The sequence below is a fragment of the Sorex fumeus genome, unplaced genomic scaffold (assembly GCF_029834395.1).
Source record: "Sorex fumeus unplaced genomic scaffold, SorFum_2.1 ptg000094l, whole genome shotgun sequence".
Lineage (NCBI taxonomy): Eukaryota > Metazoa > Chordata > Mammalia > Eulipotyphla > Soricidae > Sorex > Sorex fumeus.
Genome location: NW_026606151.1, coordinates 18,538,339 through 18,560,812, shown reverse-complemented (window position 1 = coordinate 18,560,812; position 22,474 = coordinate 18,538,339). Strand labels below are relative to the sequence as shown.

The 22,474-nt window shown below is 39.9% G+C and overlaps 1 protein-coding gene across 1 annotated transcript in view; it reads right to left on the bottom strand.

Moving 5' to 3' along the window:
- The window catches only part of LOC130040127 (E3 ubiquitin-protein ligase TRIM38-like), a 46,521-nt gene extending 28,832 nt beyond the window's left edge, over positions 1-17,689 (bottom strand). The window contains exons 1-4 of the mRNA XM_056132145.1: positions 17,282-17,689; positions 7,403-7,633; positions 1,542-1,564; positions 1,338-1,450 (exon numbers count right to left, since the gene is read on the bottom strand). Of these exons, the coding sequence (XP_055988120.1) occupies positions 1,338-1,450; positions 1,542-1,564; positions 7,403-7,633; positions 17,282-17,689 (775 nt within the window). The remainder of the gene's footprint in view (positions 1-1,337; positions 1,451-1,541; positions 1,565-7,402; positions 7,634-17,281) is intronic.
- Positions 17,690-22,474: the final 4,785 nt, after the last annotated feature.

Here is a 22,474-nt window from a genome sequence, read left to right as displayed (position 1 = left end):
ACACAATGCTGCCGAAACAGAACTATATTAGTTTTTATCTCTGAGACTGACAATCTAACAGTGACTTGAATAATCCCCTCTTCCGTTTTTTGTAAACTTTGTATTACAAATTTTCAGATCAGAAAGCTATAATACTCAAGTTACATTGGATTTAAACACTAAAAATGATGGTGTTGCATGTCTGTTATTGTCTTTTCTTATGTCGGTGTTAATAACTCTATCAGATACTTGCTAAAGACTCTAGTTATTTTTTACCACATTTTGAAGAAACAGTCGACCATGTTGGGAGACTCATGTGCAAGCATTTGAGTTTTCTTCAGGAAACACAGTGATGCATCCTGCCTACAACCAACAAAGAGCTAGTACCTCATGTCCTACAGGCATCTAGAAGTGAATTCTGCCAACAATCACATTGAGATTGAAAGTGGATTGTGCTGGCTTCCAGGTGAAAACACAGCCCAGCGATCATATTTATTGCAGTATTTTTTTAGAGTCCAGGTCAAGTTTTTCTCTGAGCTGTAGTAAGATTACCAAAACCTTGTGAGTTCTTATGTTTTTCTTACTGGAAAGAAGGGCGGGGTTGGTACCACACTTGACTGTGCTCAAGACTTAATCCTAACTCTGCACTTAGTAATCACTCCTGCCCAACTTCAGGGGACTATCTGGTGAGCAGAAATCACAACCGGGTTGGCTGTATGCAAGACAAACACTCGACCTGCTATGTTGTGCTCTGACCCGACCCTGCATTATTTCTAACCACAAGATTTTCATTAAATTAATAAAGAAAAATGTCATAACTGTTCTTATTTCATAGCCTAAGACATCATGAAAAAATCTGTGTTTCAGAGGTTTTTTGGTAGGATATTTGGAATTAAACTAATTATGGAAAGAATGAAGACAAAACAGCAAGATTTTTACTAAGTAGCAATTGGTTTTCAAATGTTTGAAATGTTTATTATGCTACCTAGTCTATTGCTAAAACCACTGGCAGAATAGTCAGTCTTCATCAAACTTTCTGGAATTACACTGGGAATTGAATAACGTAAGTATAATCATTATGTTCTGAACCCTCTTCTCTAAACTTTGTGTAATTGATGATTTGTTTTAAATTTGTTATAGTCCACTGGAAAGTGTTAGTGCTTATGTTTTTCACATGGCACAGATATAGAGGTTATTTCCCTGTGAGACATCACTAGTGAGCTGGAGATAAAGAGCTTGAAAAGTCATCAAGAAAACCAATACTCTACCTAGAACCTATAGAGGAAACTGTAGTACAATATGTTGCCCAGTATATTACTCCCGGCTGTATTATTCAGGAAAATTTTTGTATCACATACCATAATCAGTCTCAAACAATTTTATCAATTCACAGAAAATGCTGTCAAAATCATGCATGGTGTGAATATTCAACGAGATGTCCTCTGGTGCATTTAACTTCATATCAGAAATCCTAGAGAAACATCCAGAAATTTCATCAGAGAAACATTCCATTAGGCTTCATATAGCTACTATCTTCTCTCCTGAATTCCAAGAGTACTTACCTGTTCAAAGTGTCTCTTGCATCCTATAATGAAAGAAAGATCGATGTTGGTATGGAAAAGTAGTATTTCATAAAACTTTGATAGGTAGATGATTATAATTACACCAAAGAGTAAATGTAATGGTTCTAATCAATGTATTAGTGAATTTCTAGGGAACAATTCCTATTCTATTTCCAATAAAAGTATTCTTCAACCTATTCCACATGTGGTCCAACATCCATCTGCATATCATTCCACAGACTAGCAGTTATAAGCACTTCGATAGACCATTGATATTCAACCTCTCTACCCTTGTTTACCTTCACTAGTGCATACACAGCTTTTGAGAGAAATACTGACCCATTATATTATCATGACAGTATGTGATCAACCTCAGACTATGTTATTTTTTGGAACACGGGGAATTATTATTTCGACAAACAGATGTTATCTCTTGAGGGAACACTGGAATTATCTCAAACTTGCTCACTAGGCACGTGTTGCATTCAGTGACCTCATTTCTTCTGAAAAGGTCATAGTGGACATTATTTCTCACAAAAAGTCCTTACAGGGGAATTCCCATAGAGGCCATGAGACTGACTCCCAAAGGTGGTGGCAGCGGGTTTGCACAGAGGTGGAATGTCTTCCAATGCCACCTATATTTGCTCGAGCGGGCCCAGTAACGTCTCCATTGGAGACTTTGTTGTTACTGTTTTTGGCATATCGAATACTCTCGGTAGCTTGCCGGGCTCTCCGAGAGGGGTGGAGGAATCGAACTTGGGTCAGCCATGTTGGCCGCTTGTAAGGCGAACGCCCTACCACTGTGCTATCGCTCCAGCCCACCTATATAGTACATGAAAATAGAATACAGCCACCTATAGAATAGAAAATAGAAAATAGAATACATGAAAATAGAATACAGAAAATAGAATACATGAAAATAGAATACTAAATGAAAATAAAATAAGGAGTCCAGGCATTTACCACAGTGTGCAATATCCTTACTATAGCTTAAAATCACTTGATCACTTGATCACTTGACTTCCCGTTAATCGTCGATTTGCTCGAGCCAGCACCAGTAACGTCTCCATTTGTCCCTGTCACATGCTAGTGTTGCCCAATGGTGTCTGTTCGCTCTAGGAACACAAAAAGCCTCAAACCGATCGTTCATGATCTTCATGAAGAAGTCTAACCATCTGGTAGGTGGGCAGTCACGCAGTCTTTTGACATCCCATGGAATCCAGTCGGTAACAGCTCTAGTCCCACAGTTGTCTTTAAATCTCATTACGTGACCAGCCCATCTGATTTTTGACACCTTGGCAAATGAGACAGCGTTCCTGATTCTTAATCATTGACAGAGGTCGGATCTCCGGATTCTTCCTCTTGTTTGAGTGAAACATGATATTTTGAGCATAGCTCTTTCAATTCCTCTTTGGGAGACCCAAATAGCATTCTCTTCCTGTTTGCATAGGGCCCATGTCTCTGAGGCGTATGTTAATGCAGGAAGAACAGGGGAATTAAAGAGATGTGCCCGGAGCCGAAGGTTCTTTGTCCTCTAAGCTATTTCTTCGATGCTCTTGAAGGCGTTCCAAGCTGCTCTATTCCTCCTGCGCACCTCGGGTGCTAGGTCATTTGTCATGTTGACTTCTCGACATAGGTACACATAGCTATTGCATTCAGAAATGGTCGTTCCGTTGAGAGCGAATGGGGCATCAGGAATGAGGCTGTTTCTCATAAACATTGTCTTCGTAAGATTCAGCTGTAGTACAACCTTTCCGCACTCACGGGTGAAGTCAGCCAGCATTTGTGCCACTTGGCTAATGTTTGGTGTTATTAAAACAATGTCATCAGCAAAGCAGAGGAGGTGTAGTTGCCGACCATCTATCTTCACTCCCATTCCTTCCCATTCCAGTCCCCGCATGATATTCTCGAGGGTGGCACTGAAGAGATTCGGTGAAATGGTATCACCCTGCCAAACCCCTCTCTTGACATCAATGATCACTTTGTAGCATGGTGAGATCCTGGTATTGAATCCATAATGCAGCTCACGGAGGATCCTGATGTATTGGGCTTGAATGCCCTGATTGGCTAGGGCTTCAATGATCGCTTCCGTCTCAACAGAATCAAAGGCCTTCTTTAAATCAATGAACGTTAGACAGAGCAGCATCTTGAAGTCCCGAGGAACCTCAATGAGCTTGGTTATTGCGTGAATATGGTCAATGGTGCTGAATCCTTCGTGGAACCTGGCTTGCTCTCATGGTTGTCCTTCATCTAGTGTTCTGCCAATCCTATTTAGGATGACTCAAGTGAATAACTTGTAGATGACAGACAATAGGCAGATCGGGTGATAGTTGCCAATGTCATGGATGTCTCCCTTCTTGTACAGTAGTACGGTCCTGCTGGTTTTCCATTGGGACGGGACCTTGCATTCAGACAGGTAGCATGTGAAGAGCCGAGCCAGCGTATTGATGAGTACTGATGACAGGTTCTTCAGGTGTTCAGATCTGACCTTGTCTGGGCCAGGTGCTGTTCGTTTCCTTACTGACGAAATGGCCTGTCGGATTTCGGAAGGCAGAACATTGGGAACTACATATCTATTCTTTGGAATTTGGTATGTCGGCAAGTGGACATAGCTATCAAAGAGATTTGAGTAGAAGTCATGGATAATCTTCTCCATTGCCATTCTGGAAGATGTGATAGATCCATCAGGATGTCGGAGGGCAGTCATCTTGGTCTTATAGTTGGGGAAGGACAGGCAGTCGTTACGAATACTTTTCCCAGCTTCTGCTCCATCTACCAAAACTTCTGCTCTTCTCTCTTTGAGGTCTTCCTTGATCACATCTCTGCAATGCTTTGCGAGCTCGAACGTTCACTAGCAGTTGCCTGAGGCATGGGCCAAACCACGTTGGTGAATAAGCTCAAGAGTTTTTGAAGACAGGCTTTTTTGTGGCTATCTCTCTCTCTTGGCATTCCTCGCACAATCATGGAGGTGCTGAACCAGTTGAATGTATTCCTCGTCAATGTTGTCAACAATGGCATCTTCCCATGTTGCCATAATAGTGCCAAAGAGTTCCCAGTTGGTGGTCGTTCTGGGAGTTCTCTGTTTAAACTTTGCAGCCCTTTCTCCCTGCTCTGTGAAGTAGAATTTTGCACGAAGAGATGGTGGTCCGATCCAGTTTGGAATTTTGGGACAAAAGCAACATCGGTCAGGCAAAACCGTTGATTGAATATGATGTGGTCTATTTTGTTGTGGAATTGTCCACCGGGAGACTCCCATGTCCAACGTTTAGATTCAGCCTTCTGGAACTATGATTTACCATGGATGGTCCTGGTCGATATAATGAACTCAGACAGTCTCTCACCCTGTTTGTTCCATTCTAGGACATGTGTTAAAATGAATCTAGCTTAAAATAAGCCTCATAATACCTGCTTGAGCAAAATTCAGGAGCAAATCATGAAGTAAGTTTATCAATGATTTTGATGACTCATTTTAACCCCCAACAGTCAACAAGAATATTTTTGAGGAGATAATTTCACACTAGAAATCTCTAGAAATTAGATTGATGCTAACAGATGTCTACAAAATTTCTCTCATGTTTCCTGGAACTTGATATCTATCCAAGTAGCCTCATATGTGCTCCTTTATGTTCACAGAGAAACTCTACAGACTAACAGAGGACATCTGTATAGAGGCATGTGTAAAGAATAATTCACTTAAATTTGCCATACTTGTTTATATTTTTGATCACTTAATCACTTGACATCCCATTACTCATCAATTTGCTCGAGCAGGTGCCAGTACAGTCTCCACTTGTCCCTGTAGCATGCTAGTGTAGCCCAATGGCATCTGCTCATTCTAGGAACATGAACAGCCTCAAACTGATCATTCAGGGTCTTGATGAAGAAGTCTGATCATCTTGCGGATTTGCAACCACACAATATTTTGACGTCCTGTGGAATCCAATTGGTAATGGCTCTAGACCAATGGTAATCTCAAAACCTCCTTATGTGTCCTGCCCATCTGATTTTCAACACCTTGGCAAATGAGACATTGTCCGTGATTCTTGGTCATCAATGGAGGTCAAAACTCTGGATCTTTTCTCTCATTTGAGTGAAGCAGGATACTCCAATCATAGCTCTTTTGATTCGTCTTTGGGAGACTCAAATAGAGTTTTCATCCTGTTTTCATAGGGCCCAGGTCTCTGAGGCATATGTTAATGCAGGAAGAACAGTGGAATCGAAGAGATGTGCCCAGAGTCAGAGGTTCTTCATCTTCTTTGCTATTTCTTCCATGCTCTTGAAGGTTTTCCAAGCTCCTCTCTTCCTCCTGTGCTACTCAGGTGCCAGGTCATTTGTCATGTTGACTTCTCAACCTAGGTACACATAACGGTTGCATTTGGAGTTGTTTGTTCCGTTGTGAGCGAACGGAACGTAGGAACGAGACTGTGTCTCATAAACATTGTCTTCATGAGATTCAGCTGTAGTCTGACCTTTCCACACACACGGTTGAAGTCTGCCAGTAGTTGTGCCTCTTGGCTAATGTTTTGTGTTATTAGAACGATGTCATCAGCGAGGCGTAGGTGGTGTAGTTGCCGATCATCTAGCTATCTTCACTCCCATTGCTTCCCATTCCAGTTGTCGCATCATGTTCTCGAGAGTGGCATTGAAGAGTTCCAGTGAAATGGCATCATCCTGCAGAACCCCTCCCTTGACATGGATGATCACTTCCTTGTAGAAGGTGAGATCCTGGTAGTGAATCCATAATACAGCTCACAGAGGATCCGGATATATTGAGTTTGAATGCCCTGTTTGGCTAGGGCTTCAATGACCACTTCCATCTCAAAAGAATCAAACGCCTTCTTTAAATCAATAAATGTTGTACCATCAGGTCCTCGACGGTTGAATCCGATGCCAGCACACGAGTATTGAAAGAACAGACAGTCGTTTTTGTCCTTCTTCACTTTGCCAGCCTAGTTTGACCTTGAGATTTTATCAGCCTCGCCCTCCTCATCCTTCATCTCTTCAGCTGATGGCAGTTTGTGGCAGTGACTCTTGGACAGATTTGCTCCCCATTTAGGGGTCCCTCTTGGGCCACCTCAGAAACTTCTGCTGCACTGCAACCCTGCAGTTAATGGTTTCGTGGGCCCCCATGGCAACACGCAAGATGTTTCTAAGATCCAGGACCCAAAAACATTCATTCAAGAGTATTTATACACACCACTATTCAGGCTCAACAGGATCCAGGACAGAGATCCTCTGCCTCCTTCCACCAATCTCTGGTGACCCAGGGATTAAATCCAGAAGCCCCACCCTACCTTGCCCTGTCTGCTTCCACCAATCTCCAGAAATCCAGGGATTACACACAGAAGACCCACCCTACTGGTACCAGATAAATACTTCATCGGCAGACCTCCACTACCTCCACTACCTCCATTACCCATCTGCTGCCATGCTCCAGAATGCTTTATGGACACAACATTAGACACTTGATACCCATCTCCAAAATTACTGTGCCATATTTGATGGGGTTCAAATGTGGTTTGAACCATGTGAACACCTGCAAAGGCGATTAGAGGCCTCCCTAAAAGCCTCTATCACTCTCGGACAGTCTGGCAAGCTACCCAGAATATCTCATCCGCACGGCAGAGCCTGGCATGCTTCCGTGGCATATTCGATATGCCAAAACCACTAAATACAATCGGTCCCATTTCCCTGACCCTGAAAGAGCCACCAATACGGCAGCGTTAGAAAGGATGAGGAAGTAGAGGCTAATAAAATATTTTGGATAAAAAAATAATTCAATCCATTTCTCCAAATTCCTCACCAGTTTCTCTAAAACCCTAGGCACTGATGCCTTCATTCATTCATGTGTACAGTCTCACCTGCAGTAACTCCTGGGCTGAGCCCTGACATTTCCTCTCCAGTTCCTGGATGTGTTTGTTGAGTTCCTGGCTTTGCTTCTCCAGCTTTGCTTCACTGTCCTTCAGTCTCTTGAGAACTTTATCTTTTTCATTCTCCAGTCTCCATAGACAAGATTTCTCCTCCATGTGTAGGATCATATGAAAAACCTTAAACTTATACTTGATGCACTCTTTTTTCCTCAGAAATTCAGACTAGAATGAATAAAGCATAGCCCAAATAATGGGGGAATTTTATCTCTAAATTAATAACCAATCAAAATATAATAGTTTCATACAATTATTATTAAATATAACTTTTAGGGGAAACAAGAAGGTTCATTCTCAGGGATTTGGATTTCTCTACATGGGTCTTAGAAATTTGTCCTCCCACAACCCATGAGTGTTTTAGTGAGAGAAGAAAGAATACCTTCTGTGAGTCCAAATTCAGAATCCACTTAAAGATTTCAGGGCAGAGGTTGGGAAAGAAAACCTCAAAAGGCCAGAGCCCACTACCCAGCCTTTCACCTGGAACCACACTACCCTGCCAGCCGCTATCTCCCAGAGCACGGAAACCAAAAGGTGGATTGACCCAACGCATTTCCTCCCTGCATCTAGCCCTCACAGCATAACTTAAAACTCTCGAACCACAGAAAAACGCAGATGAAGAATTTGCTGTGCCTACACTCCACATATTAGGCACTAGTTAACCCAGGTCTCAAATATCTTTACCTACCTACCAATAAGCCATGGTAACACTCAAAGATAATCCCATCACAGGCTCAAAGACATAAAACAACACTGGAAAAATCTCCAAAGCAAAAAGGTCAAAATGGTAAAACAATGCAGAAACCACCAGGCTTAATGATTTAAGTTTCTAGCCCAGATGAACTAAACAGTAACCATCAGTTATATAACCTCTGAGATAAAAAAAATTAAGAAATTAAAAATGGACATTTAAAAAGATGTATGAGGATCTCAAAGAAGCAATGGAATGCACTGCTGATACAAATCAAGATAATATGAGAGTAGAAGTGAGGAAAATGCAAATTAAAATATAAGTAGGGATGGCAGACCTAAAGAAAATGTTATATGAAATGAAATACTCAGTGGAAGGTCTCCGCTACAGAGTAAGAGCTATGTAGAACAGAATCAGTGATTTCCAAGATGAGTTGCAGAGAATATCCAGATAATAGCAGAAAATGGAAAGGAGACTCTAAATAAGATGACAGATAACAAGAGAAAATCAAGATGAAGCCAAGAGGGATAACATAAGAATCACTGTAGTCCCAGAAGGACAGGAATAAAAACCCTGAGGAAGAAGAAACAGTCAAACACATAATTGCTGAGACATTAACAGAGTTGAAGATCACATGCAAACAGATTCAGAGGTTTGAAGCTTACCAACTAAAAGAAATCCAAATAAAAATATTCCAAGACAGATCCTTATCAAAATGATGAAAACCATATATCGAGATAAAATTGTGAAACCAGCAAGATTAAAGAAAGAAATTTCTAATAAAGGAGCATTCTCAGGATTCACAGCACATTCATATGATGAAACACTAAGGCCCCGAAGATAGTGGTAGATTATAATGACAAAACTCAATGAAATAAATGCCGCACCAAGAATACTTTACTGGGCTAGCCTAACTTTTATATCAGAAGGAACAATATACGGCTTCACAGAGAAACAACATCTCAGGAACTTCACAGCCTCAAAATCATGGTTAAAAGAGCAAGTAAATGGGCTACTTTAAGACAAGACAAGCTCCACAAATACACTAAACTTTGTCAGAAAGATGGGACAAAACCCGATAATAATAATCTTTTTCAGTGTCAATGGGTTCAATGCACCAATTAATAGACAAAGAATGACAGGATGGATCAGAACATTGAACCCAACATCCTCTGACCTGCAAGAAACATGTCTGAACAGTCAGAACAAACACAGAGTCCATCTTCCTGTTCGTCCATAACGCACAGCCCAGTCTGCTTCTCCTTCCAGGTCCGTGATTATTCTACCCAGGATTTCGCTTTCCCCGTGTACATGCCCCAGGCATTCTCTAGGACCCTGGGATGCCCACCATCCCTGAGCCTCTTCCTGTTTATCCCCAACGCGGAGCCTAGTCTTCTTCTTTACACAGGTTGTATCCACACACATACCAGGTACTCATAGGGAGCGTTGCCTCTACAGAAGTGGGCGTGGCCTCTGTAGAAATGGGCGTGACCTAATTTGGGGTCTGTGAATCCTAACGTGACTGCAGGTAAATTACTCATACCCAACAACTTCGTGTAACATTTCAGTCTCCATACCACCACATCAACATGAAGTAACAACACAAATCCCCACCACGAGGAGAGGACAATGAAAACAGCCCAGAAACCTCATTAGCTCTTAATCGCTTAAGGGAAATCTCTGAGAAAGAATTCAGATATGAAGTAATGAAGATGATCATGAACTTAATGAAACAGTGAGACAGATATCCAGCAAATTAAAGGAGGATATGAAAGAAACAATCAAAATACAGAAAAAAAAAACGAGAGCAGAAAATGGAAAGCTATGCACAGAAATGTCATGAATAAAAGATTCGGTAGATAAAATAAAAAACTCAGTGTGTGCCCTCAACAATAGAATGTCTACAGCTGAAGACAGAATCAGTGAGCTGGAAGATGAGCTGCAGGAAGTCTACAGACAACAACAAACAATGGCAAAGGACCTCAAAATAGCTCTACAAGAGTACGAAAAAGAAATGGATAAATTTCTGGATTCCTATAATCTCGCAAGGCTAAATCAAGAAGATCTAGAATACCTATTATTAACGAGAAAATTGGAACGGTAATCAAAAGTCTTCCCAAAAACAAATGCCCAGGTTCAGGTGGATTCACTAGCGAATTTTTCCAAACATTTAATGAGTAAATACTGCCAGTTCTTCTCAAACTTTTCCAGGAAAATGAAGAGACAGAAACTCTTCCAGTTTCTATGAAGCTCATATTTCTCTAATACCAAAAGGAAATAAAGACACCAAAAGAAAAGAAAACTATAGGCCTATATCCTTGATGAAATGGATGCGAAGATTCTCAACAAAATACTAGCTAGCAAATAGAATTCAACATGAATGAGAATGAAGACATTCCGTAATGGAATGAGAATGAAGACAAAGCAGTGATAAGAGGAAATTTTATAGCTCTATAGTCATTCCTCAAAAAGGATGAATGATGCCACATAAAGAACTTAAGCTCACAAATTAAGATTTGGAGAATGACCAACAAAGGAGCACAAACATGCCAGAAGGAAAGAAATAAAAAACATTAGAGTAGAAATTAATGACGTGAAACCAAAAAAAATAGTACAAAAGATCAAAACAACAAGAGATCGTTCTTTGAGAAAATCAACAAGATGAATGAAGCACTAGCAAGACTCACAAGGAAAGAGAGAAAGATCCCTAATAAACAGAATCAGAAACAAAAAGAAGGACATCACAACAGAAACCACAGAAATTCAAAGGATAATCAAATATTCCTTTGAGAAGCTTTGTGCCAAGAAACAAGACAACCTCGAAGATATGGATAAATTCCTGGGCTCTTATAATGTCCCAAAGCTGACCCGAGAAGACTTTGAATACCTGGACAACTGTCAAGGAAATTTAAATAGTAATCAAAAGTCCTACAAAAAAGAAAAGTTCTTGCCTAGGTGGATTCACTAGTAAATTCTTCAAAGCCCTCTAAAAGTTCACCTACTCCTAATCCTGTTAAACTCTTACAAGAAGTTGAAGAAGCAGAAACACTTCCAAACAGTTTCAATGAGGCAAATATCATCCTCATACCAAAAGGAGACAGAAACACCACCAAAAAAGAGAATTAGAGACCGACATCTCTTATGAATAGTGGTACACAGATCCTCAACAAAATTACAGCAAATAGAAATCAAGGACTCATCAAAAAGATAATGCACCAACACCAATTAGAATTCATCCCAGGCATCCAAGGATGTTTTTTTTTTCCCTCCCGTTGGTTGTCGATTTGCTCGAGCGGGCCCAGTAACGTCTCCATTGGAGACTTTGTTGTTTGGCATATCGAATACTCTCGGTAGCTTTCCGGGCTCTCCGAGAGGGGCGGAGGAATCGAACTCGGGTCGGCCATGTTGGCGGCTTGTAAGGTGAACGCCCTACCCGCTGTGCTATCGCTCCAAGGATGGTTTAATATTCGAAATTCAATCCACATAATCCTTCATATCAATAAAAGGAAAGATAAAACCATATGATCGTATCAATAGATTCAGATAACACAGTTGGCAAGATCCAGCACCCATCTCTGATAAAAACTTTCAGCAAAATGGGAGTCGAAGGAATTATTCTTAAGATAGTCGAAGCCATCTATCTACCACAAGACCATGGCAAACATTATTCTCAACAGGGAAAAACTAAAAGCCTTCCTTCTGATACCCAGAACGAGACAAGGTTGCTCACTCTCACCACTTCTATTCAATATAGTACTGGAAGTACTTGCCATAAGAATTAGGCAAGAAAGTGATATGAAGAGAATACAGAGAGGAAAGGAAGAGGTAAAGCTCTCGCTATTAGCATATTATATGATACTCTATTTAGAGAACCCTAAAGTCTCCACTAAGAAACTCCAAGAAATAATAGGATTGTATAGAAAAGTGACAGGTTACAAAATTAGTACCCAAAAGTATCTACAAACAATGAAAGAGAAGAAAGTGATGTTTACAAAAAATATCCCATTCACAGTAGTCCTTCAGAAAATCAAGTACCTTGGAATCAGCTTAACTACATCGGTAAAGGGAAAAACACTACTTCCAGAAATATAAGAGGACACTAAGAACTAAAGACATATCCCCTGTTCGTGGATACATAGGATTAACTCTTTCAAAATGGCAATACTCCCCAAGGCATTATACAGATTCAATGTAGTCCCTATAAGGATTCTCATGACATTTTTCAAAGAAATAGACAAAACACTCTGGGAAGTTCATATGGATCAATTAACTTCTACAGATAACTAAAGCAAACCTTGGGAAAAAGAGGATAGGTGGCATCAACTTTCCCAATTTCAAACTGTACTACAAAGCTGCAGTAATTAAAACAGCATGGTACTGGATACGAAAATGATCTGCAGACCAATGGAACAGAGTTGAACATTCTGACACAACCTCTCAAGTATATGATCACTTAATCTTTGACAGAGGAGCAAGAAACGTGAACTGGGTCAAGAAAAGCCTCTTTTACAAGAGGTGCTGGGAAAACTATATGCTAACCAATGAACTCTGTCCTCTGTCTACTGCGAATCACAAAATTCAGATCCAAATGGATTAAATATCATACCTGATCCATAAGGTACATGGAGCAAAATGTAGCAGAATACTCCATGATATTGAAGCTAAAGTTATATTAAAGGATGAAACACCACTGACCAAGCAAGTGAAACAAATATAAACAAATGAGACTACATTAAACTGAGGAGCTTCTGCACTTCAAAAGAAACAGTGACCAAAAATAGAGAAAGAGCACAAGAAATGGGAGAAATGATTTACCCAATCAAATTTAGACAGGTACTTAATATCCAGGATATACAAGGAACTAATAGAATTTCACAAGAAAAAAAAATGCCTCCGCCCCTGTCAAAAATGGGGAGAGGAATTGAACAGGAAAGTCCTCACAAAAGAAATTCAAGTGGCCAAACGGCACATGAAAAAATGTTCTACATTGTTAATCATCAGGGCGATGCAGATCAAAACAGCAATGAAATATCATTTGACACCACAGAAACTGGCACACATCAAAAAAAAAAAAGCAAAAGCAACCAGTGATGGCCCAGATGCAGGGAGAAAGGGGTTTCATTCATTGTTGGTAGGAATGCCAAATGGTCCATCCCTTATGAAAAACAATATGGATATTCCCCAAAAAACTATATATAGAGCTGACTCAGCAATATCTTTCTATGATTATATAGAAATATTGTATTGCATACAGTTTTACAATCTGACTCAGCAATATAACATCTGGGAATATATCCCAGAGATGCAAAAAATACAGTTTAATTGACATCTGCACATATTTGTTTATTGCAGCAGTGTTTACAATAGCCAGAAACTGGAAAAAAACTGAGTTTTGTAAAACAGATGACTGGTTAAAGAAACTTTGGTACATCTACACAATGCAATACAATGCAGCTGTTATAAAAAATAAAAGCATGAAATTTGCATAGAAGTGGATGGACTTGGAGAGTGAAATGAGTCAGAAAGAGCGAGACAGACATAAAATTACTGCAAACATTTGTGGAATAGAAAGTAACATAATTGGAGACTAACACCTAAAGACTGTAGAGATAAGGGCCAGGAGGATTGCACCTTGGCTTGGAAGTTGGTTTCAAATGCTAGGGGTAAGGTAGTTGGGATATAGAAGGGACCATTAAGTAAATGATGGTGTGGGGGAACACTTGAGATGGGAGATGTGTGCTGAAAGTAGACTATGGACTAAACATCATGGCCTCTTAGTACCTGTATTGCAAACCATAACACCCAAAACGAAAGAGAGAGAGATTAAGAGGGAAATGCCCGCTGCACAGGTGGGGGGGGGAGAAGGGGGGTTGCAGGAGGGACACTGGGAACACTGGTGGTGGAGAATGAGCACTGGTGGAGGGATGGGTCCTTGATCATTGTATGACTGAAATATAATCATGAAAGTTTGTAACTGTGTAACTGTATCTCACAGTGATTAAATTAAAAAAAAAAAGAAAAAACCCTCAAAAGCAAATGACTTGTGAAAAATGAGTATAGACTTTTGGATTACATCGCTGTGGAAAGTAAAGTTCTGAGTTTCTGTCCTATGCAGCCTGGTCAGTCATAGAAATAGACGTTAGTCTGACCTTGAAGATGTTTTGCACTATTTTCTGCTACCCTTTATGAAAGTTTTGAATACGAGTCCCATCTGGAGAGACCCTCTTCCTCAAGAAGATTATTTTCATAGAATGCAAATCACATGCCAGACCTAGCATTGTGACAAATTTGTCACAGTGGCCGGTTTAAGCTTCAAACAGGAAGGGACTTTGAGATTTTTAAAATTATATACAAGTCAAGATGAATCTAAGTAAGGACACCACTTATTTTCTTAAGTGATATTAGGACTCCTCAAGAATTACTGCTGAAATATCAAAGGAACAGGAGCTTAATTCTCATATTTGTAACCAACGGAAGCATTACAATAAATAATGTGAGATTTATCAATTTAAGTCTAGATAAGTGGGATTAAAGCATCCTATTGTTTTGCCTAATTTTTCCACATATCTAAACTCTAGGGGTAATATATTTGAAGCCAATAAATTCAAATTCTTACCTGAAAATTTCTTATTAGCTCTCTTATGTTCCCTTGCCATTCCTTATTCTTGTCTTCTTTTTTCCTAAGGTCTGTCAAAGTTTTCTGAAATATTTCCTGAAGAAAAAATTGTTTGATGATGGCTTATTAATTGAATTATTTTATTAGATATCTCAGGAGAGATAACAAACTTTCAATTATAAAATAATATTGGAAACTTTAATAGTCCTTACACTTTCAAGGATACTGACTGTGAAGTGAAAAATTTGATTCCCCGAGAGAGCAGTGTCTGCATTCAGGCAGGCTGGTGGGGAGGCGTGGGAAGGCAATGGGACGGAAATTGGCAAAATTGGTGGCAGAAAATGTACATCAGTGAAAGGGGTGGATGTTGGAAAACTGTATGGCTGAAACCCAGTCATGAACACTTAGTAACTGTGTATTTCACTGTGATTTAATAAACAAAATTTTAGAAAAGTTTTCATCTCCTGAACAACATGAGACATTGATAAATTTATTAATATCATTTTTCTATTTAAAAAAACAGGTCTTCTATTGAACCATGGTCTAAAGTATACAATGCTAACCTTTCCCCCAGTGAACATTATTCAAAGAACTAGATATAATAATGTATAATAATAATTTATATCATAATGTGTTAATTCCATAAAACAAAAGATTATTATCACCTTGCCATTTTTAAAATTTTTTTCCCATAATTTTTTTATAGTGAAACACCATGAGGTACAGTTGTAGACTTACAAACTTTCATGTTTGGGTTTCAGTTACATGATAATAGGTCACCTTGACATTTTTATTAGTACTATAAGTAACACTAATTATAAGTAAGGGTTGGCCAAATACCACTAAAATTTTTCAAAAAAGGCCTGGGACAGATTGAGAGATAGTTCAGGCGTTAAGGTGTTTGCCTTGTAAAAGCATACCTGGTCTGATCCTGCATATGGTTCCCCTAGCACAGCCAGAAATGGATGCTCAGCATGGAGTCAGGAGTAAACCCTCAGCACCTGTGGGTATGGTCCCTAAATCCAAACTCAAATGGAAGATCAATGAGACAGAGAACATGCTGTTATAGAAATCTGAATTTGATCTCCAGACCGGTATATTCTCTGAGCACCAACATATATGAGACTGCTATTCCTGATATGGCCAGGTATGGACCTGGTGGTACACAGCACTGAAGGGCCCGAGCACTGAACAGCCAGGCCTCTGGGTCTTGTGTCACATGAAATGACCACTGGATCACAGAACACAGCTACAAAAATACTCTTGACAAAAATAGAAAGGGAAAGGGAAAAGCTGTAATATCTAATGAAAAAGTCATTAGGCAAGAAATTTTAAATTATTTACATGAATATTTGCAAGCTTCAAACTTTAAATTATATTTTAAAAATACCTTCTCCCAGGTCTGGAGCAATAGCACAGTGGGTAGGGTGTTTGCCTTGCATGCGCCCAATCCGGGTTCGATTCCCAGCATCCCATATGGTCCCCTGAGCACCACCAGGGGTAATTCCTGAATGCAGAGCCAGGAATAACCCCTGTGCATCGCCAAGTGTTACCCCCCAAAAAATACCTTCTCCCATTTTAGGAGCACACTTATAAGGTTAAAATTGTCTATCTTAAAAGCAGTAATCATCATGCTAAGCGAAATGAGTCAGAAAGAGAGGGATAGACATAGAAAGATTGCATTCATCTGGGGGATATAAAGTAACAAAGTATGAGATTAACACCCAAGAATAGCTGAGATCAGCACCAGGAGGATTACTCCATAACTTAGAGGCCAGCCGGGTATCCTAGAGGAAAGGGCAGTTCAGATAGAGAAGGGAGCACCACATAAAGGATGTTTGGAGGATCCTCCCAGGAGGGAAGATGCATGTCGAAAGTAGACTATGGACTGAACATGTTTGCCACTCAATGCCTCTTTTGCAGACCACAACACCCAAAAGGAAAGAGAGAACACAGGGGATTGCCCTGCCACAGAGACAGGGGGGATGGGGGGTGGGGGTGGGAGGGATATTATCCATGGTGGTGGAAAATGGGCACTGGTGGAGGGATGGGTATCTGATCATTGTATAATTGAAACCAAAGCACAAAAAATTGTAAATCTACAACTGTAAAAAAAAAATAAAATAAAATAAAGGGGAAAAAATTTTAAAAAAAGCAGTAATCAATCTTCTAGCTCTATAAAATTAGTATATATTCGACTTTGTCTGAGTATATAGGTATACCTATCAGTTGTTCAGAACTATCAAAGGAATTATGAGATTTTTTTCATAAAACACTGTTGTTTTGCAATGGACAAATCTTTTACAGATCTCAATGTCCATGGAGATTATGAGAACATTCAGTGTATATGCATTAACATGTCTATATATATACAGCCATTATAAAGATTATCTGTAGACTAAAGTGATGAAAGCTATAATATTATCCTCAATTTCAGATTAAAATATTTCAGGTCCATGGATGCAAAAGAGGAATGGGTACTTGGTGAAGCACTCTAGACAGTGCTCACCTTGTACTCTTGACAGGCATCTGCAGCAAAGTCCGTGGTGTGCCCTTTGTGCTCTGGTGTCCGCTCACAACACCAGCAAATAAGCTGACCATCATCTTTACAGAAGAGGCTGAGCTTCTCTTCGTGTTTTTCACACCGATGCTCCTGCTCCATCTTCTTAATGGTGTCAATGATGTTTTCTAGCTGCTTACTGGGCCGGATGCTCTCCCTTTGAAACTGTGTCCTACATAGAGGACACTGGAAGTTTCCCAGAGTAGGTGATTTCTTTTTCTGGTTCTCAAGATTATCAAATATGCAAGAACGGCAGTAGATGTGCCCACAGTCTATCATCACTGGCTCAGTCATCAGGTCCAGGCAGATGGAGCAGGTGGCTTCCTCCCTCATGGTTTTAGCTGTGCCTGAGGCCATGGTTATTCCTGGAAATCTTTAATATTTTATCTAGAGGAAGAGATCAAAGAGATGGGATTTTTCTTTAAGTGATATAAATACTTGTCAACTGATTCTGATGGAACTGATACTTCTAGAGCCTTATTTGGATGTGGAATACATAATTTTAAATATTTAAATCTAGTGGGTTAATGTAACTACCATACCATAGAAATTTTTTTCTGGATGAAATCTGAGAGAGAGAAGCTGAATGTTCTTCTCACACAAATAATATCAGAAGAGAAAGAATATTAGGAAGCATTTAAAAAAAATTTACCACCGTACAAAACATCATGAACCCTTTGTTTCTGATCAATTGCTTCTGCTAGTAGCAACACTTAGGAATTAGGGCTGTCAATGAAGAATTTTCAGTAGAGTCATATTTGACTAATGAAAATTCCTCTTGGTATTGCATTTACCCATACCTACAAGGAATAACAATATCAGATCAATGAAGCCAAAGAGACTACTCTAGAGTGACAATGTAAACTAATAGGCAACTGTTATGTTCATTCTTTTATCCGCCCTGATTTGAGGGAAGAAAAATTGATCTGAGGAGATAAGAATATTAGGGCTTTGTTTAGAGCTTCTGAAGAAGCAGAGAAAATGAACCTGTAACTGATAGAATCTGTAAGAAGATCTCAGAATCAAATGACATCAGTAATGCATGAATAAAATGGATGAAAGAAGTTTGCCTTGCCAGGAATGATCCATGAATGCAGAGCCAGAAATAAACCTTCAGTGGCAAAGACAAAAATCAAAATAAAAAATCAGTGGCAATGTAACAAAAGCATCAGAAGTTCAAAACTATTCCTTTTTGACAATGCCTGACAAGATTTACATGGGCCTAGAACTTCCAACCAAGGCACGGAGAAGGATATTCACATATAACCTCTTCCCAAAAGTCATTCAGTGCTCTTGCTCCACTGGAGAAGCTCAGAGTCTCTCTTGAGCGTGTTACTCTTTCTACCTTTTCTTTTTAATGAAATTACTTTACATTAACACAAAATAAATCTTGGTAATACCTCTAACCACATGGTAAGTATGTCATTTATATTACCAAGTGAGTCTCACCTCAAATACAGTGGATGTTTTACATAAGCAGATCATACATGTAATATACCACTTCAGTAAACAGGTTTAAATGAGCAAAATGACTGAGCAAATACTTCTCAAAGGTACCATTCGCCATATATGTGAAAAAACCAATAGTATTTATTATTCGTCAATTGCCTCGAGCAGGCCCCAGTAACGTCTCTTTCATCCTAGCCCTGAGATTATATTCAAGGCTATTTAGGAGAATGAGACCCATCATTGTTACTGATATTTGGCACATTTGGTACGCCATGGGGAGTTTGCCAGACTCTGCCCTGTGGGCAGGCTACATTCGATAGCCTGCAAGTTTGTCCAAAATAGGAATGAGACAATAAGATGTCATTAAAAAAAAAAAGTTCTGATAAGGTGTCGCGCGGCCGCAAAAGCGGCCGCATGGTTCCGGGATCTGGATTTTATAGTCTCTGATTCTTGGCCGCTGATGGGATTACACGGCGCCAGGGGGCCAGGTGGTGGGTGTGACCCCCGCCTACTGGAATTTGGAGGATCTGGGTGGAAGATGCTCGACTCCAATTCGAGTAGGCTTGGAGGTCTCGGCCTCCAAGTATTTATTATAGAGAAGTGAAAACTCAAATAATTATATATTACACAGGCCTGAGAAAATGGTCTTTATATTATAGATAATTTTAAGGGTTGACAATGAAAATTATATACAGACAGTTTTCCTTACCATATTTATTTACAGGGTGGGGTGATAGCACAGAGGTAGGGCATTTTCCTTGGGTGCAGGTGGCCCGTCTGAACTGGGTTCAATTCCTCCACCCCTCTGAAGAGCCCGGCAAGCTACCGAGAGTATTTTGCCCTCACTGCAAAGCCTGGCAAGCTCCCTGTGACATATTCTATATGCCAAACACAGTAACAACAAGTCTCAGGATGGAGACGTTACTGGGTCCCCTCAAACAAATCAATGAACAATGGGAGAACAGTGCTACAGTGCTATTTATTTACACCACAACAGTATTAAAATCACCTTTTTGAAAGATGCTAGATTACAACCTCAGGACAGATATATTACAGAAAATATTTATTTCAAAATATATGTTCACATCTATCAGGACATCTTTTTATGACATCTTATCTCATTCCTACTTTGGACAAACTGCAGGCTATCGAATGTAGCCTGTCCACAGGGCAGAGTCTGGCAAACTCCCCGTGGCGTACCAAATATGCCAAATACCAATAACAATGATGGGTCTCATTCTCCTAAAGAGCCTTGAATATAATCTCAGGGCTAGGATGAAAGAGACGTTACTGGGGCTTGCTCGAGGCAATCGTCGAATAAAAGGATGATGAATGAAATGAAATATGTTCACAAAATCTAACACACATCCTAGAATATTATCAACATAATATGCTTTGGCTGTGTCTTCTTGGTGTTGATGGAGGGATTCCCAAGTAGGAGGATATCATATGTTTATCCATTTCTATCTCTATCTCTGTGTCTATCTCGATCACCTCTGTCTGTGTTTCCATCTACCTGTCTTTCCATCTCCCTCTCTTGCCTCACCTCCCCCACCATACCCACACACAAACATAAACACACACTCACAAACACGGGCCTTAGGCTCATTGAGCCATTCTTGGTCTTACATTTACACTGTCTACCCCAAACACTCACATTTTTATAGTTAGTCTCCTTAGCAGCTTCTTTTCACTGAGGAATCAACACGGTCTTCAATCAAACTGGATGAAACTCCCAAGTGAAACGAACGTAGTGTGCAGACCAGAAGTGAAACTGTTGTGGGGTTCAAAGTCTGTTTGCCACATGCCTAAGTTCACCTTCTTCTTACTGGGTAGGGACTCTGCAGGAGCAACACCTTTAATACCTAGCCATCAATAAAACCAAGTTATGGGGCTGGAGCCATAGTACAACTTGAGGAAGTTTGCCTTGAACCCTCATGACCCTGGTTTTGATCCTTGACATCGCTTAAGATCCCCGAGGACAGCCAGGGGTGAATCTTTAGCGCAAAGCAAGAAATAACTCCTGAGTATTGCCAGGTGTTGCCAAAAACCAAACAGACAAACAAGTCAACGAAATCCCCCAAACAGGTGACACAGGGAAAACCTAGGAAGCTGATCCATGAGCCCAGGAAACTGCCGAGTCAGTGTTCTGACTTTCACTTTATATCTCTCTACATTACCCCTGGAGTCTCCTAGGAGTTAGGAAACCTCCTGTCCTTGGCAATATTTAGCATTGTTGTGATTTATTTTAAGCATGTATGAAAGAAAAGGTGGAAAATAAGGTATAAGATAAACAAGGCTCCCAATGACCAGAAACCAAGTTTCCCTGTTTGTTCTAACGATGCCACTCAATCTTAGTCTGCAGATCCCAATACTGTAGCAACATTTGCGTGATTTCTACCCAGCTCCCAAAGACGATTTGTTTGGAATTTTGGAAAAATCCTGGCTATACACCCATCCTGTTACTCCTATCTGATTCTTGTATCCTGTGACCCCATCCAGGGCACAGTTCATCTATTGGCCTCATAAGGAAAATAAAGAACATACAGAGTAACGTAAAATTTAAGATGGTGAGTGTTGTGAGATTATTGTTCCTGGCAATTGGCATGGGAAAAACTGAGGTTTTGATGCCATCAGCCTACACTGTGCTTCTGAGTTCCCATGTGCAATGTTGAGAGACTCTAAAGTTTCACTAATAAAAAGTAGGAGCAAATGTATTATTTATCCTCAAGTGAGAATTACTGTTAAATGAAGAAGAGAATCAGATGACTGTCTGAAAACAAAGCTTTTCCATGTTGTAAACTTCAATTCAAAGAGGCATTATAAGCAAAATATAAAAGAGCACCTCCCCCATTGTTTCACATTGTGCCTGTCATAAGTCACAGAATAATGCCTGAGAGGAAGGACGTATTATAGAAGGGGATAAGGGTGACCACCATCAACTGACCTTATTCAGAACACTTGCCTGAAGTAAGAAGTAACAGTGCTAGTGAATTCCAAGGTTTTACCTCTAGACAACCAGAACAGCAAGGTGAAGCAGTTGAAATCACTATGAGGTGAGGACGAAGGAAAAAGTCCCAAGTCCTCAACAAGGGTTAGCCCCAAATATGTTCTCTCTGATAAAGAATTCTGAGATGAAATGCTGAGAATGTTCAAGGAACTACTCAGAAATTAATGGAGTATATATCAAGAAAATTAAAGGAAGAAAAGAAACAGTGGAATGGTTAGTCGAGAAAATACAGGAAGAAATGAGAGCTGACATAAAAAAGCTACAAAAAGAAGTATCACAAATACAGAATTCGGTAGATGAAATTAAAAACTCATTGGGTACCCTCAGAAGTAGAATGACTACAGCCAAGGACAGGATCAGTGAGCTTGATGATGAGAAACAGAAATCATATAGGGAACAAAAAACAATGGGAAAAGACCTCAAAATAGCTCTAAGCAAATCAGAGACCTAGAAGATGACACCAAGATGAATAACATTAGAATTATCGTAGTACCAGAAGAACAGGGAGATAACCCTAGAGGAAAAACCACAATGAAAGAAATCATTGCTGAAAGTTCCCAGAGTAAAAGAATGCAGACATCCAGATCAAAGGAGACAGAAGGGTGCCAGTTAAAAGGCACACTAATAAAAATACTCCAAGGCATATCATAGTCAGAATGACAGATGCCTTGGATAGAGGCACA